At 37.8% G+C, this 17370-nt stretch overlaps 2 protein-coding genes across 5 annotated transcripts in view; one reads left to right on the top strand and one right to left on the bottom strand.

Moving 5' to 3' along the window:
* Positions 1-13393, top strand: part of RASGRP1 (RAS guanyl releasing protein 1) — a 42831-nt gene extending 29438 nt beyond the window's left edge. Inside the window, exons 10-18 of one of the 2 annotated variants that reach the window (XR_003527523.1) lie at positions 1253-1333; positions 1932-2036; positions 2897-3006; positions 3618-3762; positions 4481-4517; positions 5095-5241; positions 8501-8874; positions 10286-10603; positions 13017-13393. Coding sequence is in view for 1 of the 2 variants with exons in the window: in XM_027642353.1 (XP_027498154.1) it covers positions 1253-1333; positions 1932-2036; positions 2897-3006; positions 3618-3762; positions 4481-4517; positions 5095-5241; positions 8501-8874; positions 10286-10420 (1134 nt within the window). In the remaining variant the exon portion in view is untranslated. Of the gene's footprint in view, positions 1-1252; positions 1334-1931; positions 2037-2896; positions 3007-3617; positions 3763-4480; positions 4518-5094; positions 5242-8500; positions 8875-10285 lie in introns of both variants that reach the window. The other variant, XM_027642353.1, reaches the window with a different exon arrangement.
* A 960-nt stretch (positions 13394-14353) lies between these two features.
* The window catches only part of FAM98B (family with sequence similarity 98 member B), an 18610-nt gene continuing 15593 nt past the window's right edge, over positions 14354-17370 (bottom strand). For 2 of the 3 annotated variants that reach the window (XM_027642354.1, XM_027642356.1), the window contains exon 8: positions 14354-17370. This exon is cut by the window's right edge and continues 252 nt beyond it. In XM_027642354.1, coding sequence (XP_027498155.1) covers positions 17239-17370 — 132 coding nt within the window. In that variant the 3' untranslated portion in view covers positions 14354-17238. The other variant, XM_027642357.1, reaches the window with a different exon arrangement.

Genomic DNA, 17370 nt, shown 5'->3' with positions numbered 1-17370 from the left:
AAATTATACTGTTTTTTTTTCTTTTAAATAATGTTTATGAAAATGGCTATTACAAATATGTAGAACTTAGGTCACAATTTCATACAGCTATATATGACAGGACATAATTGAAAAGAAGTACTTAATTTCAGTGCAGGAGCTTCTGAAGTTCTAATACTCTAGGGTAGATAATTTTTCATTTTTTTCCTGATTTTTTCAACAGTCTTCCTCCTTCTTCTGTTTCCTTTATTCTATATGCTTTCCCATTAGCAGGCAAATCAGTGTGAAGAGGTGTTAGTAATCCCATACATAAATCATGAGAGAAGTAGCATAACATTTGGACTTTTGTTTTTTGAGTGTCAGAAACTACTTTAAGATTTCCCCAAGAATCTACAATTATTGAGTATTTTGAGTACAAAAGTAATTTTTGCAGTTGTTCACAAGAAAGTTACTGCATATCTGGAACTTGAATAAGGCTATTCATTGAATAAAATAGCTTATTTTTGTTTCTTAATTTATATACATATGACTGCAGCAATTTTGACTCTTTGTAAAATGTTTACATTTTCTTTGGACTTGTCACACATTGAGGCTCATAACACATTTACACCTGGCTTTCTATTCAAATATTCAAAAACTGTCATGTTACCAGTCTTCATCTTAGCTTGAAATTTGTTTCCAGTCTATAAAATATTTGCTAGACTATTTTCCAGGACACATGCAAAAGCAAAGCTAAATTTGATAATATTTACCCAGGTATAATGTTCTTCCCTTTACATAACTGCTGTTGACAGCTAAATGTTCTCACTAAATATATCCTAGTCCATCTTTTATCCTCATCTTATACTTAGCTCAACACAGTCACATGTGACATGTTTAAACAAGAGTTTTCTGAGAATTTGAAACAATGGACAGTTTCACTGGAATGGTGCTTTTGTACTTAGCTGCACAGTAGACCACTTGAATATTATGGGAGTGACAGTTTTTTTCAGGTTATGTATTAACTGACTGCTGATTATGCCTGCAGTCACTTGCTGTGCTAATGACTGTAGCAGTGTAATGTTACAGATGTCCAGATAATGGCAATAGCAGTCTGGAATGTAGAATTGTACCCATTTCAAATCACTGTGAACACCTGTGCAGCTCAAGTGCACTCTTCTAGGTGCAATCTAAATTAAAAAATAATGCACCAAAAAATATGAATGCACTCCAGAAACAAGTTTATAAAGTAGTACCAGCTGTTTTGGGATTAAACTACTGTGTTTGTTTTCAGCTGTCCCTTGACCTTTACTACACAGAAGACGAAATTTATGAGCTTTCATATGCACGAGAGCCACGAAGTCACCGAGCTGCTGTAAGATTCTTAACAAAAGTTTTTTTATGAGTAATGTAAATTTTATCCCTTGTGTTAATTTAACTTTATTTTATTTTATGCAAAATTGAAAGATTTTTAGCCTTATACACTGAGTGAAGCATAAATTATTTGACTGACAATTAAGTCTAAGCTAGAATACATGGGAGAGTTGACACCATATCAGGTTTTATAATGTGAACACAAAGACAAATGAAGGTACTTGTGTAGAGACATAACATCAGTCTCAGTCTTGGCAGTTGATACTGTTTCTTTCAAATAAAGAATTCTTATATGATTCAAATGATGAGACCCATGAGTGTTACATGGTAGTTTTCTTCCTCTTTTATAAATGTGGAAAAGATGGTGATTTTTCAGGGCTGCCAATGAACTGTGACAATTTAAGGAATGACTGCTGTTTTGAACAGTTCAAGGAAGATCTTCCTCTGAAACACCATGTAACTATCGAAAGTATGATGTCAGGTCCAATAGGTCACTTCTGCAGTCCTGTATCACATAGTCCACTGTCACAAATGACAGAAGTGTAATACTGAAAATCTTTCCATATGGTACTAATAAAGTTCCATTTGATTTATTTCAGCCTTTGACACCCTGCAAACCACCAGTAGTTGCAGACTGGGCCTCAGGAGTGGCCCCAAAACCTGATCCAAAAACCATCAGCAAACATGTTCAGAGGATGGTAGATGTAAGTAAGGTTGGCCCATGTACTTTACATATCAGTTGTAGTCTCAATCTCTAGGTATGAAAAGATACAGGGATGGGAAAAAATAATGAATGCATTCAAAGTGGTGCTGAGCTTGTGAGCACTTCTGTCCTCACAAATAGATATTTTTGCCTAGCTGTAAAGAGCAGCAGTGGCCAGTGAGGCAGGGATGGAAATTCCTTAAATGGCTGAGGAGCTAGCGGGAAGTGTAGTTTGTAGTGCTGGTTTGTATAGTTCCAGAGTCACTCTTTCAAGCAGCCAGGGAGTCAGTTTCTAAAGAGTTTGGTTTTGCATGCCTGCTCCATCTCTTTTCTTTCTAAGAACTTCTAATATTGTGAAGCGTGCTTTGATACATGCTGTTTTGGAATGTATTTCTGAATCTGACTAGGTTTCCTCCTTGCCTTAGGGCCAGAGACAAACAGTAATGCATTCTACAAGTGGAAACGGGTGTCTACCTGACAATTCTGTCATATAACTGATTTTCTCATAACATTGACTTGATAAAATCAACTAGGCAGCTACACTGATTTGGCTACAGAAATCATCACTGAGAGCACTAATTGAGACCATTAGTACAAGTTGTATATGTGGGCCTGGAAAAAATGATCTTAAAGCAAAAGTAAAAGGGAACACTCCAGCCTGTGTTGACTTGATGTTTTGCTGCAAATCAAGAAGTCATAATTCTTCTTTAGTTTCAAGCAAAAAAAGAAATTAGACTGTTACACTGTTTAATAGACACTGGGAGAAAAAGGGAGAGGAAATCCATAAATAATGTAGAGACTTTCTGAAGCGGTAATTCAGACCATCTTCATTATAAACTATTCTGCTATCACCTTGTGCAGTCTGTCTTCAAAAATTATGACCACGATCAGGACGGATATATCTCCCAGGAGGAATTTGAAAAGATAGCTGCCAGTTTTCCGTTCTCATTTTGTGTAATGGCAAAGGACTGGTGAGTACCTGCTTATCAACTTTGTAGCATCTGTTTTGGGAGGGATTTGGGGGGGTTTGTGTTTAAATTGTATTTCTAACATTAGAGAGGTAAAAGCATCCTCTTCATGCACAAACAGAAGTGAAAACATGACTGACAAAAGCCTTTTCTAAATGTGTTGTGAATGACGTCTTCAAGGGCTTACAGCAGTGGTAACCAAGCTGATTTAGAAGGAAGAACAGATAATAGAAAAAGAACTATTTTTTTTTTTTAATATTTAGTATATACTACAAAAGATATTTTGTAAGATAAAGCTGTCTCTAAAAAATAGATAATTGGCAAATGTGTATTTTGATAAAATTAGGAAAATTTTTCTTAACATATTAAAGCGTAAAAAATTACAATAGTGATTATTCAAATGCTTAATATGAAGTAGTTTTGATGTTGCATGACATATGCAGATATTCCATTTATCCTTACAGTCTGCATTTTAAATGTATAGATAGCCTTCTGTATATTTTGGGAACAATTCTTTGCTCATTAAACTACTGCTATTATGTGAACAAAGATATATTTAATTCTCCTTATGCTTTTAACAAAATATATTTCTCAAAACTTTTTTTTTTTTTCAGGGAAGGTCTGATTAGCAGGGATGAAATAACAGCTTACTTTATGAGGGCTAGCTCAATCTATTCCAAATTAGGACTTGGGTTTGCTCACAACTTCCAAGAGACCACTTACTTAAGGCCTACTTTCTGTGACAACTGTGCTGGATTTGTAAGCTTACTTTTTAGTAAATTATGTTAACATTCTTTGGAATAATGCCTTTTTTCTCTCATAATCACCTTGTGTAATATACAGAAGTGGATCTATGTAAAACATCAGTGAAGCTATATAGAACATCAGACTTGTGTCTGTGTAGCTGTTTAAGGTATCCTTTACACGCCTCTTGGCAGTATACTAATATCTCTTTAAACATGGGTCATACCTTGGGGTCTTTGGTTGTGCACCAAACACAGTCTCAGGCAAGACTTCCAAATCCAGAGCCTTCCACCCCATGGGGCTGATAGAACTCATGTCCTTATACAGACATAACATGCCCCCTGCCTGTGGCATAGAAAGATTTAATAAAACTGACTGTCCTACCAGTCTTCTGTTCAGCTGGGATCAGACAAGGGTGCTGAGATAGAAGAATTCTCCATCTACTCCAGCTCCAGAATTTCTCAAGGGGGGCTATCAGATCTGCTGATGTGTTCATTAGTGACTAGATCAAAGTATTTTGCTTGAGATTGAGGAACACACATGAAATACTCTGTTTACCTTATGCTAAAGAGGTAAATAGTTCAGATTTTGACCTTATGATTAAAAGTGCAGGAAAAGAAGATATTCTGCAAGTGCTCTGATCTTAGAAAAGAGTGGAGCTTTTAGTGTATTTTTATATTTGGAGGTATCAAACATGCAGAGAAATATATTAATTTGTTTGTTTGAATTTTAGCTATGGGGAGTCATTAAACAAGGATACAGATGCAAAGGTAAGGTACTTTATACTTTGTTAATTTTAAACTATAATTGATAGTGAATGGCAAAACCCCCTGATCATCCTGCGATCCATTGCTATGCCTATGGACTTATTTAATCTGACCTCTCAGGGAGGAGAAGACTGATTCAAGAATAGTACAACAGATGGTTCAGAAGAAATGCAAAGATGAAGGAACTTGTAAATATCAAGCTCTAATGCTTTGCAAGACATCACTGAATTTAGGTTTGGGACACAAACCCTGGGGCACAAACATCAACACTCTCTGAATACTGTGCAGCACATTCCCAACATATATTTTGTAGTTTTCATCTGCTTTCTCTGCAACTCCTACAGTCAGAAGACTGTTGTGACTGAATATTGCCATTTTGTATTTTCATAACGAAAGGGAGTTTCAGACGTATATAGTAAAGGGATATCATTGGTCTGTTTACCAGATGTATGTTGTTACAGGTAATGTATGTAGAGAACACTAAAGGTTTCATGCTTCCCAGGGAGCCAACACAGTGTGAGAGCTATCTTAGATGCTACACCAGAGCCACTGAATCATGTAAACTTTGTTTTGTTTATAGACTGCGGAATGAACTGTCACAAGCAATGCAAAGACCTGGTTGTGATAGAGTGCAAGAGAAGACCCAAAACTTCAGTTGCAGACAGCAGCCCAACATCTGCTCTTGCATCAAGCCTCTGCCCAGTAGGAGTAAAAGAGCAATTCCATGGTAAGAAAAGATCACATTGAAAAGATCACATTAAAAAGATCAAAAGATCAAGATAATCTTTCCCTTGCTCCTTTTTTTTTTAAGCTGAGTTATACAGCATAGTTTTAGGTTTTGTTAATTAACTGCAGTGTTTTATCAACATAGAAACTAGAACCAGGTATAAGTGAGTTCGTATCAAGTAGCACCATTGCAGTTCTAGACTGAATAAAGATGGACTCCCTTTCTGGGAGATCTCTTGTCACGCTATGCAATGTATGGTACACAAATTCCACAAAAAAAAAATTAGTAAATCTTCTGCCAGACTCTCACGAGAACTAGATGCTATGACCAGAAAAGCTGACAGGTTCCCTTAATTGTCTCACCTTGTGACAAGCAGGTCTTGTTTTTTAGCACTGTTGTAACATTGACTATCGCACTGTTACAATTCTGACTCAAATTTTAATGTGGAGTTTATAAAGTCACTTTACTTATATATTTGTGTGATAGGAAAGCCAAGATGTTGTCTTTATTTTTTCCACTTTGGTAGGTGAATCTGTAATTCCTCTCCATCCGTCCACTTTTCACAGAATCAGAAATGAAAAATCTACACCTCTCTGTTCTATTCTCCTTGTATCAAACAAGCTGTATAAACATTTCATATTGTGTATTACCATGTAGGCTCCCAAAGGAGTAAGTGTTGTCCTTGAAAAAGATCAGGCTACTCTTGTTTTAATTTTGATGTTGATGTTCCAACTCTCTCCATATTCACTTTCTTTGAATTTCTCTCCTGCTCTTTGCCTATATCTAATATTCTTCAAATCTGCTTCCTGCCACTTTAATTATCAATCTTTTCTGTTGTACTTAATATTCATACTCCTGGATTCAGTCTTAGTTTTCCTATTAGCACTTACATGAAGCTCAGTGTGGTCAGTTTCTCCTGATACTATGTGCAGCTCTATGATTGCACCTGCAGCACTAAGTAATAACCAGCTCATGGGATGTCATCCTTATAGAGACTGAAATGTAGTGTGTGGCCTGGTCCATCACCACCCAGTACACCAGAATGAGGTACCTCTCAACACCATGTCATGTCAAAGCATGAGAATTCAGGTCTAGATTGAAGATGTACAGATGAATTGTTCATCCATATCCACATTTAATTCTCCAGAGCCTGAAGCAGCTACTGGACTGCTTGTTCTTTCCCCTCGTGCCTGAACATACTGTTTTCTTCCCAACAATAGAAATTACTGAAACAGGTCTTTTTAAAATCCTTTAATCACATCTTTTACCCATGGCTTCTAACATTGTGGGTTTGCCCTCTCCCTGTTTTTACTTTTAATCGCAAAAGTAAAAATATTTTAGGATGACATATACAAAAGCAGGGTAAAATTAAAAAACACCATTATTTCACTTTTATAAAGTGGGTAATTTGTATCTTAGAATCATAGAATCAGCCAGGTTGGAAGGGACCTCTGAGATTCTCAAGTCCAACCCTTAATCCAACACCACTGTGGTTACTAGACCATGGCACTAAGTGCCACATCCAGTCTCATCTTAAAAACTCCAGGAACGGAGAATCCACCACCTCCCTGGGCAGCCCATTCCAATATCTGATTACTCTCTCTGTAAAGAATTTCTTCCTAATATCCAACCTAAACCTCCCATGGCACAGTTTAAGACCGTGCCCTCTTGTCCTACTGCTGGTTGTCTGGGAGAAGAGACCAACCCCCACCTGGCTACAGCCTCCTGGCAGGGAGTTATAGAGAGTGATGAGGTCTCCCCTGAGACTCCTCTTCTCCAGGCTAAACAACCCCAGCTCCCTCAGCCTCTCCTCGTAGGACTTGTGCTCCAGTCCAGCCTTGTTGCTCTTCTTTGGACCTGCTCCAGGACCTCAATATCCTTCCTGAACTGAGGGGCCCAGAGCTGGACACAGTACTCCAGGTGTGGCCTCATCTGTGCTGAGTACAGGGGAAGAATCACTTCCCTGGACCTGTTGGCCACACTGTTCCTGATCCAGGCCAGGATGCCATTGGCCTTCTTGGCCACCTGGGCACACTGCTGGCTCATGTTCAGCTTCCTGTCAATCCAAACTCCCAGGTCCCTTTCTGCCTGGCTGCTCTCCAGCCACTCTGTCCCCAGCCTGTAGCGCTGCAGGGGGTTGTTGTGGCCAAAGTGGAGGACTTGGCACTTGGCCTTGTTGAACCTCATCCCGTTGGAATCAGCTCAACTCTCCAACCTATCCAGGTCCCTCCTGCCTTCCAGCTGATTGACACTCTCCCCCAGCTTCATGTCATCTGCAAATTTGCTGATGGTGGACTCAATGCCCTCATCTAAATCATCAATAAAGATATTAAACAGGACTGGGCCCAACACTGATCTCTGGGGAACACCACTGGTGACTGGCCGCCAACTGGATGCAGCACCATTCACCAGCACTCTCTGGGCCCGGCCCTCCAGCCAGTTCCTAAACCAGCACAGAGTGCTCCTGTCCAAGCCATGGGCTGCCAGTTTTTCCAGGAGTATGCTGTGGGAGATGGTGTCAAAGGCTTTGCTGAAGTCCAGGCAGCCCACGTCCGCAGCCTTCCCCTCATCCACCAGGAGGGTCACCTGATCATAAAAGGAGATCAGGTTAATCAGACAGGACCTGCGCTTCCTAATCCTGTGCTGGCTGGGTCTGGTCCCTTGTCCATCCTGTAGGTGCTGTGTGATTGCACTGAGGATGATCTGCTCCATAACCTTGCCAGGCACTGCGGTCAGCCTGATGGGCCTGGAGTTTTCTGGGTCCTCTTTCCAGCCCTTTTTGTGGATGGGCGTGACATTCACCAGCTTCCAACCATCTGGGACCTCCACAGTGAGCCAGGACTGTTGGTAGATGATGGAGAGCAGCTTGGTGAGCTCTTCCACCAGCTCTTCTCTTACAGCTTCATGTTGTGGTAACACTGAATGAGCATCCACATTTAATCTTCCTGCCCAGTCACTGATGTAAATGGTCTGTATAAAACCTCTTACCCATCTCAAGGTTTTTCTCTAGCTGACCTTGATGGCACACCTGTTTTCTTCTTACTGATCCACATTTATCTTACCGAGACAGGGCAAAAAGTTGTTCCAAGAGACACAACATTGAGAAACTTCTAACGACACCTATTTTGGAGAGCAGTGAATGTAAAAATCAATAAGGAATAAATGTTGTTTTATTTATTAAAATGTTTTATTACTATGCCTCCTGTTTCTCCTTTCCTGGGATAAGACCTTGCCTCAGTTTACTGCATATATTTTAAAGGACAAGAAGAAGGATCATTCACCTTTCCTAATGGGGAAGTAGTGGAACACAGTGAAGACAGCAAGGACCGAACCATTATGCTCATGGGTTCCTCGGCTCAGAAAATCTCAGTGAGACTGAAACCAGCTGTGGTTCATAAAGGTACACAGACTGATCCTGTACTGCTGGCTGGTGATGTATCTCGTAAGCGAAGAGAGAAGAAAGAACATAGGATGCCAGAAAATCCATATCTCCAGACAAGTCCACTATCCACGTTTCCAAGCCCACTTCTAGGCCGCAAAAAGGCATTTGTTAAATGGGAAAACAAGGACTCCAGCCAGAAAATGAAGGAGGAGCATCACAGCTGTAAACCCTCATACCAGGAACTTGAGCAGGTACATACATAATGAAACAAATTCTGTTTTACACAACAGTACCATCAAATGATTGGAGGGTATAGGGGAGGGGCTGGGTGGGAAGGTGTCACCTTACTCCAGTGTAATTAATTGCCAATTTAATTGAAATTAAACAACCCATGAATAGCACTGTAAATTCTCAGCCTCTTTAAACTCCAGCAATACTTTACTTCAGTTATAAATTTTAGCACTAATATAGGGCTTAAGGAATAAATTTTTAAGCCCTTGTTATGATCATGGTGATCCCTGTCAGTTTTGGAATGTGAACATAATCCAATCACTGAGGACAGAATGTTACTCCATAAAATGAGGAACATAGTTCTGAATTTCTTCCTGATTTTGCTGGCCTCTACTCCCCTACGTGACCGAATATATGGGGCTGGGAGGGCAGGCAACTCTGCTTTTGTTCAACTGACAAGTGTAAGTCACCATGACATTTTGCTGTGTGAACAGACGTGATGCTTCTTGCTAGATTTCACCTTCATCAGCCCAGTTGTGTCTCATCTTACTCTACAAGAGATCTGACAAAATAGCTTTTCATAAGACTGTGTCACCTCAAATTTGGTCCAAATTCAGGTTTGTAGAAACAACACCTGCCAGACAGATTAAGGAGACTATCACAGTGTCAACAATGCAACTGATGGATGGGGATCCAGCTATAATTACGAGGAACAGTCAGACTTATTTTCATACTTTACTCATTACTTACCACTATTCTGTGAACAACCAACATGGAAATAGTCCAACAACAGGACTACACTCTGATCTTTGAACGATCAGTATAACTTTCAAAATATCCTTTGCTGTTGTTAAAGTGAATTCATCTTTTATGAAAGATGAACGGTTTATTAAGACAGAGGTCAGGTCAAGAATCTTCCAACACAGACCACTTCCCTTTCAATCAACAGTATATTCAATATAACAAGGATGTGAAACATGGACGCACTTATAAAAACTCATTCTTTAAAATGTCTCACTCATACGAGTCCCACAATTTACACTGACCTTGCTCCCTCAGCAGATCCTGACCTCAGTTACTAAACAGCAGATGATGTTATAAATTAACGGCTTAGACTGTGGTACATCAATTTCTGCGTTAGTAGAGTGGTAAAGTGTGATCTGTGTTGTTGTTTCCTCTAGACTACTGCTGTTATGACAGGAGCGGGGGAGGGTGGATAAATGCAGGCTGTGCACATAGATACCTGCTGCTGGGAAGGATACAGAGAAGACAGACCAGTGACTGTGGAAATGTTCAAATGAGTTTCTGGTTCTGTTCCCCTGATAAGAGCTATAACAACTTCTGTTTATGGCAGTCAACCTAAATATACAACCAGACGTCCTGAAACAAATGCAAAATGAAATACAATTCTCTGTTTTTTTGTTTGTTTAGGAAAGAAATATTCTAAAGGCAGACAATGAAGGTTTGAAGATCCAATTGGAACAGGCACATAAAAAAATTGAATCTCTCACAATCCAGAGAAGAAACCACGTAGTTGACAGTCTACAACACAGAGACTGCTCCTAGCAGATGAAAATCTTCTGCAGAAGAATCTAAGACTGAAGGAGGGGCTATGATAAAGCTGCTTTACCAAGTGAACTGGAGAGAGAGTCTGAAGGATGTTAAGCAGAAATGTTCTCTTCACTCAACACGTTTCCCTATTAAACATACATTCCTAAACACAAAAATCCATTCCTTTGACTTTTTAAGGTAATTTAGCATTATTTGTGCAATGAAAATAGTACCTTCTGGGTTTACTTTTAAAAGGAGTGCGAGTGTTGCTGAAGTCCCTGTTCATGTTGAAGACCACATGAATTCCCCAGTGACTGGGCTGCCAGCAGCACACCTTAAGTCTACAAGTGTTCTGACAAAGTAGCTGTTCATAAGACTGTGTCACCTCAAATTTAGCCCAAAATCAGTTTTGTAGAAAATAAATGTTCAATAAAGCTGAGGAAGTAAAGCTGTAGAAATACTACATTAAGAGAAACAGTTCCTTCTCACCGGGGCTGAAACCAATTAAAATCATGAACTGTCACCTTTATTTCCAAAGCTGAACAAGAACATTAAAATAAGTAGTTAAGCTAATGATATTTGATTGAGTCTTAAACTTTAAGATAAACTGACAATTTTTTTAAACCTCTTTCAGAACTTTAGAAGTTCTGCTGCTCAAACACTTACCATTAGTAAGGTAAAATAATTGAGACTAGAGACTCGACATTGAATACTGTTTCCATTTTTGCATTCCGTGCCATGACTTGGAACACTTAGTCCTACTTATTTGGCTTAAGGGATAAGTTCTTGTCCCCATACAGTTGATATGAGACAAGGTTGATTATTTTTCTCTCACGTCGAAGTGGATGCCATGGTTGAGTAGAACCTTTAGAGCCATAATACGAGTGAAACTGTAGAGTAATCCCAGTGCAACAGCTACTGTATTCCAGAGCTCCTAACAAGGTTTCTCCATTTTCTCTCTCCTAGATTTCACATGCACTTTACATAGAGTCAAGATGAAATGTGCTCTTATGTCTGTAAATTTTGTATAGTAAAAGGTGTGAGGGAAGTAATTGAAAGATGCAAAGTGTACATATTGTTAAGAAACAACAAAAGTGTCTTTCAAGTTACTGATAAATCTACTTGTCAGAACAGCCAAATTTAAAATTGCATTTGCATTTCAAGAGAATCTGTACACTTACAGTTGTATAAAACTTGCCTGCATTTATCAGAGATTTGTCATCACACGTATAAGCATCAGAAACAAAGTCCACTTAATGCTCCTCAAAACTCCTAAGTTACCAAGTCCTTCATAGATTGAAATTTAGTCAACCTATAACAATAGCATGTGTGCTTTGTGTTCAAATGTATAATATGTATAAATATACATTCCATTCACAATTTACAGTCACAATTAAGTATATGAATGCTGTATTTATAAAGAAAGTTAATTTGAAACTACCTGCCAGTTTAGTGATTCTTGATCTGAGGAGAATGGATTGTGCTTGCAACTCCATGTATAAGTAAAAACAAATGGATGGAAAGAGTAGTAGTAGTAGATTTTCTGTTACATTACTGTAAATAACTGAAATGCATAGGAAAAAACCCAGAAGCTCTGAAGATTGTGCAGCTTTTTTTTTCCTCATACACTAAACCTGAACTATTAACAGTAACATGGAATTGCACTTTGATCAGTAAAGCAATCAGAATGGCTTTCAGGTCATGCCTGCAAACTTGGTTTGCCCATTTTCTGTAAGCTTCTTGATTTTGTCCTCTATTCAGGGAACTACAGCAAGGTGTATTTCTAATAGGCATTTAGCAAATAAAAGTCTCTTTCTGCAATAACTGAGATAAAAGTTGAATATATTTTCACTTATTTCAAAAATACTCCAAAAAAGCAGATAAGACTCATAAATCTTGTGCAGCCAAGATAAATGTTCACTTGTGGTCTAAACTCTAGATTCTAATTGAATTCTTGTGTATGCATATACTTTGTCTATGACTGAGGGTGGAGATCATGAACAAAACCTCTTTTTTAAAAGAAAAATTCTCTAACATCAGCAGCTGACCTAAAGGCTATTGTGTAACTAGGTTGAGTATTTAATACTCAAAATTGAGTTATGACCATAGACTTAAGTGCTAACAGTGTTTTTCTGTTGTCTTCTTGTTCAGTCTGAATAACTTAAAATTGAGATCTGTCTGCAGGAATGTTTTAGAAAACAAGCGTGCTGAAAAATTCATGCTGCAAAGAAGTCAGTTGATATCTGGAGAATTTCAGAGCTCTCTAAGTACCTCCAGGTTGGCTCTCTGTTTGCCCAAAGCCATTTACAGCTTTTTCTCCCTCTCTTGTATTTTTTTTTTAAATGGCGTGAGTCCTTTCTTTTGAGACTTCCTTTTTCCTGCATGAAGGACTAATAGTGGAACCTAACCACAGGAAAACTGTTAAAACTGACAAAGTTACCAACAAAAATCACTTGCATCAGTGTTAATCTTCAAGGTGCTTTATGTTAGGAAAAAAGATACAATTAAAATCCTGTTTAAAAGTCATGGTAGCAAACACTGATATTGAAATTTATCTTGTCATGGCTAATTTAAATGAAAAACTCACCTTTTCCCTTCTCCAGGAAGGAAGGTTCATCTCCACATACAAGAAGACAAAGAACAAGCGCCAGTCCCCCATTCCCCATTTACTTTTTAGGTGTGCATTCTGGTAATTTAAAGTAAATAGATTGAGTAATATCACAATTAACAAGGTAGGGCTACTGTTCATATTCAGGTTAAACACAATCACTTTTACATTAGCTTATATATGTTTTTGGAACTATGTGTTTGTTCAGTAGCATTGTTATTTTGTTATAATTGATCTCTATGGCAACTAGAAAAAGTTAAAATGCTGTCTGAGAAGACTGAAAATGTACAGATTGTAAAGATTTTATATAAACTGTAAGATTTTGGTTCAATATTTATAATAGAAAAAAAATTAAAATTGCATTTCTTGCCTCTGACTTTGTATCTCAGAGAAATCTATACAACCAATATTCATCTTTCTTGACTGTCACCTGAGCCCCTTCTGCTGGATTAACCAAGTACCAGAGTATCTAGTCCAGATTCACCTTCTACAAGCCTTGGAACATTGCCAGAGAAAACTTAGGAAGCTAGGTATTTGCAGATAATTCTTTTGGTATTTTAGTGGTTGACACAGTACAGACACTGTTTTGGTACTCACTGTTTCAAGTATTACAAAGCATCAGTCTTTATTATCACTCACTTTATTATCTCTCACTTTTGTTAAGAATGTTAATTTTGAACAGATTTCACAGCACGAAAACCAAGTTTAAGCAAGGCTTCTGTTGTGTCTGCTAATGCTGCCTATTCCACAAGGCAGCACTGTAGCACCCTAAAGACTTGCTATTCTTTACCTTGTAGTAAAACATCTTATCTTAAATGTGTGGGGTAACAAACATTCGTTCAGTTATCTTCAGTCATATGAGGGATGTGAGGGAAGGGGAGAAGTGCAACTCCTGTATATATGGGTAAATCTGCTCTACAGTCTTGCACATACAAAACAAGTTGAGGTTTTCTTCATAATTACAGAAACTAAAAAAAAAAAGAAAACTTCAGAAGTAATTGGAGAATATTTCCTTAATTTACGTAAAGACAAAAGTAATGATCATACAGACCACATAGATATAGACCATGTTTTTTTTTTTTTACTAAGATAAAATTTAACTGAGATTCCTTAGTAATCCCAGACAACGTGATAGGGATATACTTGTGACATAACCTGCCTGTTAAACTTGTCCTACATAGTTATCTACACCCTTCTCCATTTTGGTCAATATATATCTGTTATTTTTCATTACCATAAAAAGAAAGTTTCATTACTCTTGTAAATCACCAGCAGAAATTCTTCCTTACAAACACAGGAGGAACATACGATCGTGGATCCAAATCATACTACACAGATGATGCAACTAACTTCAAATACAGTGCTTTATTCCTCAGTGTTTACAGCTGTTAACAAAAGTGTTTCTCTCAATTCCTGAAAAAAATCCCCAACCTATTTTTCAGGTCTTGAACAAGACAGTGTTCATCTAGGTATTCACTAAGTGTGACTAAACACAAAAATACTCACAAACATATATATGAAAATCTTTTACTCACAACGGAATTTTTGAAAATACTTTTTTCCAAGACAAACAAAACTTTAGGTTGAAATCAATTATTCTCATGGTGTTATTGCATCATTTGATAAACTAAAAGCATACATTCTGACAAAAGAGGACAGCAGAGGATACCTCTATGAAATGTGGTGGTGCTTACTTTAGTTTTCAACTCCTGATTTCAAATTTTAAAATTATTTAAGAAAAACCGAAATTTTCTTTTTTAAGAAAAAAAATCTTAATCTGATTTAAATTTCCATCTTTTACATGGTCTACACACATATAATTGAAATATGATATTGAAATAATTTAACTGTTAGAATTCAAATGGGTATGGACCTGGTTCACTCCATGATTTACTTCATTCAGAACTGTGCTGCCTACTACAAACAAGATGAAGTGACGAGTGTAAAAATACCAATGCACATGCACATCCACATTTACAACAATTCAACTAAACTGGTGCAACTTTGCATCCTAAGACTAACGAAATCTTTAAGCATAGATAAGTAGTTTGATTTTTCTTGTGTATTTCCCTGGTGAAGCAACATGCTTGACTGTTGATTACTTGTAACAAAAAGTAACATTGGGATGAGCAAATGGAATTTTCTCTTAAGGCTTTGGTTGTTAAAAACTACTCTCCATTCTTTTGCTGACCAATACTTCACTTGGTATGTCATCAGTTTCTGAGCTATTCCAGAGTATTAAGCAAAAACCATGCTCAAAATCAAGAGAACCAGTACTATGCTCCCATGTGACCCATGAGGGTCTCCCCATAAAAACTGCAGAGGCTGCCAAGGGCTTTAGGCCACAAAGGAGCATAGGAAAAAAAATGGCAAAGGAACTATATTGCTAGCAGTTGGGTGACATTTAGCCATTATTGCAAAAGTTCACATCCAAGCTAACATGTTCAACCCAGGAAAACTCCTGCCTCTTTTTGTCAGGCACCTGCTGTAACCCTAAAGCCTGGTAAGGTCATATCTATCACATTAGAAGCAGCATTCTCAGGCAAACTATGATCAGAGAGGACATAACAGGCAAAAAACTTTTGAAGGTTATCTGAATTAAAATTTCAAATTAAAAAGTTGGTGACAGCTAGTTAATAAAAACTACACAGGCTTTTGAAAGAGATAATTTGATTTTGAACAGAGCTTTACATTCATGCATAAAGCCGGCAATGAAACAGGACATGATGCATGTGTTTATGAAGATTAAAAAAAAAAAAATCTTTAAAGCATACCAAGGGACTCCAATAGGAAATTTGTGCAGAAAGAACTTGTAACTGTGGAACATAAACCCAAAATCAAATCCTAAAGTTCAACCTGCAGTTAAGCCTATAGCTACAAGTGCTTCAAGGCTGCCACGTTATTTAATCAACAGATACCCCCATGCTTATCAGATGCCTTTCTGAATCTCTCTGTAGTAAACTGACCCTGATAAATGTTGTCATGAGTACGTACTCTGGCATCATCCCCCTGTTCCACCTCTGTTGTCAGGAGAGGCCTCACAGCAGGGGAGGAAATCTAAAAGTCACTGGACAGCAGAAACTGTCTTCTTTAAGTGACAGCTCTTAATTTCTGTCTACATATATTTACAGCCGTAATTGTGTGACAGCTAACTCCTTCTAGAGTAACACTGAATGAGGGAGAAGGCACCTATACCGTATCAAGATAGAGATTCTTTCAGGTTGGCAGAGTGAGAGAGAGAAATCACTGAGGAAGGCTGACTGCTGTATGAGATGTCTTAACTGGGCAGTTCGTGACTCCCAAACATAGAGAAGACAGGGGAGGAAAAAAAAAAGATGGGAGAAGAAGAAATGGTATGTTTTTTTTTAAGAAGCTCAGCTTATTCAAACTTTATGTCTCAAGGCTGATTCAGAAGGATATTTACATGAATTCTTACCACACATGATAGCTGCAGGTTTTCTACCCAATCTGGTCTTAAAATACTTTCATGAAATGCCAATAAAATGGAAAACAGGTAAAATGAAAATAAGACTTTATCAAAACTCACCATGATTCTGAGTTTACAGTATATGTTCAGACCTTCAAATAGTCTCTAATACATTACGACCATAAAAAACAATCTGATTTTATTAGTTTCTGTAAGAGTATTAATTCGGAATGTTAATTTAATGTGAAGTTCTGGAAGAATAATCCAATCTAACTGAATAATTTTGACCAAAGCCTTAAGGATTTCAACATTTGAAATTAAAATTCACTTGCATGTCCCACATGAAAACTAGATGAAGAGAAAAAGCCTGAAAGCATTCTAGTCTTTTAAAAGTGGTTTCATCTGGTTCTTAGGCCTATTTTGTTTTTTTTTTTTTACACAGCATTTTGGAGCAGGGGAGTAGATATGCAACACGCAATAACTAGAGAAGTCTGAACATTAGTATATTTTTGTTTGTATAGAAAGGGTTTTATTCAGTTTTCTGAGGCTTATTTTAAATAAAATGACATAAAAAACACCATATAAGCAATATGAAAAACAAGGACTTTAGTCATCTCATTTTAGTATAAAAGCTCTGTTAACTAAAAGGACTCAATGAGAACATCAGTTGGTCTAATGCAATGATTCATATGGTCATACTTAATTCTAACCTAAGCCCAAGTCAACATACCTAATGTCTAATACCAGTAAACACCACCACTATATTTTGCCAGTTATTCTGTTAAGATTTACAGTACTTTAGTATCTTCGGTATCCTCCTCTTCCACCATATGGGTCACTATAGCCTCCCCTGCCACCATAACCTCCCCTGCCACCTTGGAAGCCACCTCCACCCTGGAAGCCACCTCCACCCTGGAAGCCACCTCCACC

Source organism: Corapipo altera, unplaced genomic scaffold, assembly GCF_003945725.1.
Source record: "Corapipo altera isolate COAL_440 unplaced genomic scaffold, ASM394572v1 23b, whole genome shotgun sequence".
Classification (NCBI taxonomy): Eukaryota; Metazoa; Chordata; class Aves; order Passeriformes; family Pipridae; genus Corapipo; species Corapipo altera.
The sequence above is the reverse complement of the archived record's forward strand: the minus strand, read 5'-3'. Positions and strand labels throughout refer to the sequence as shown.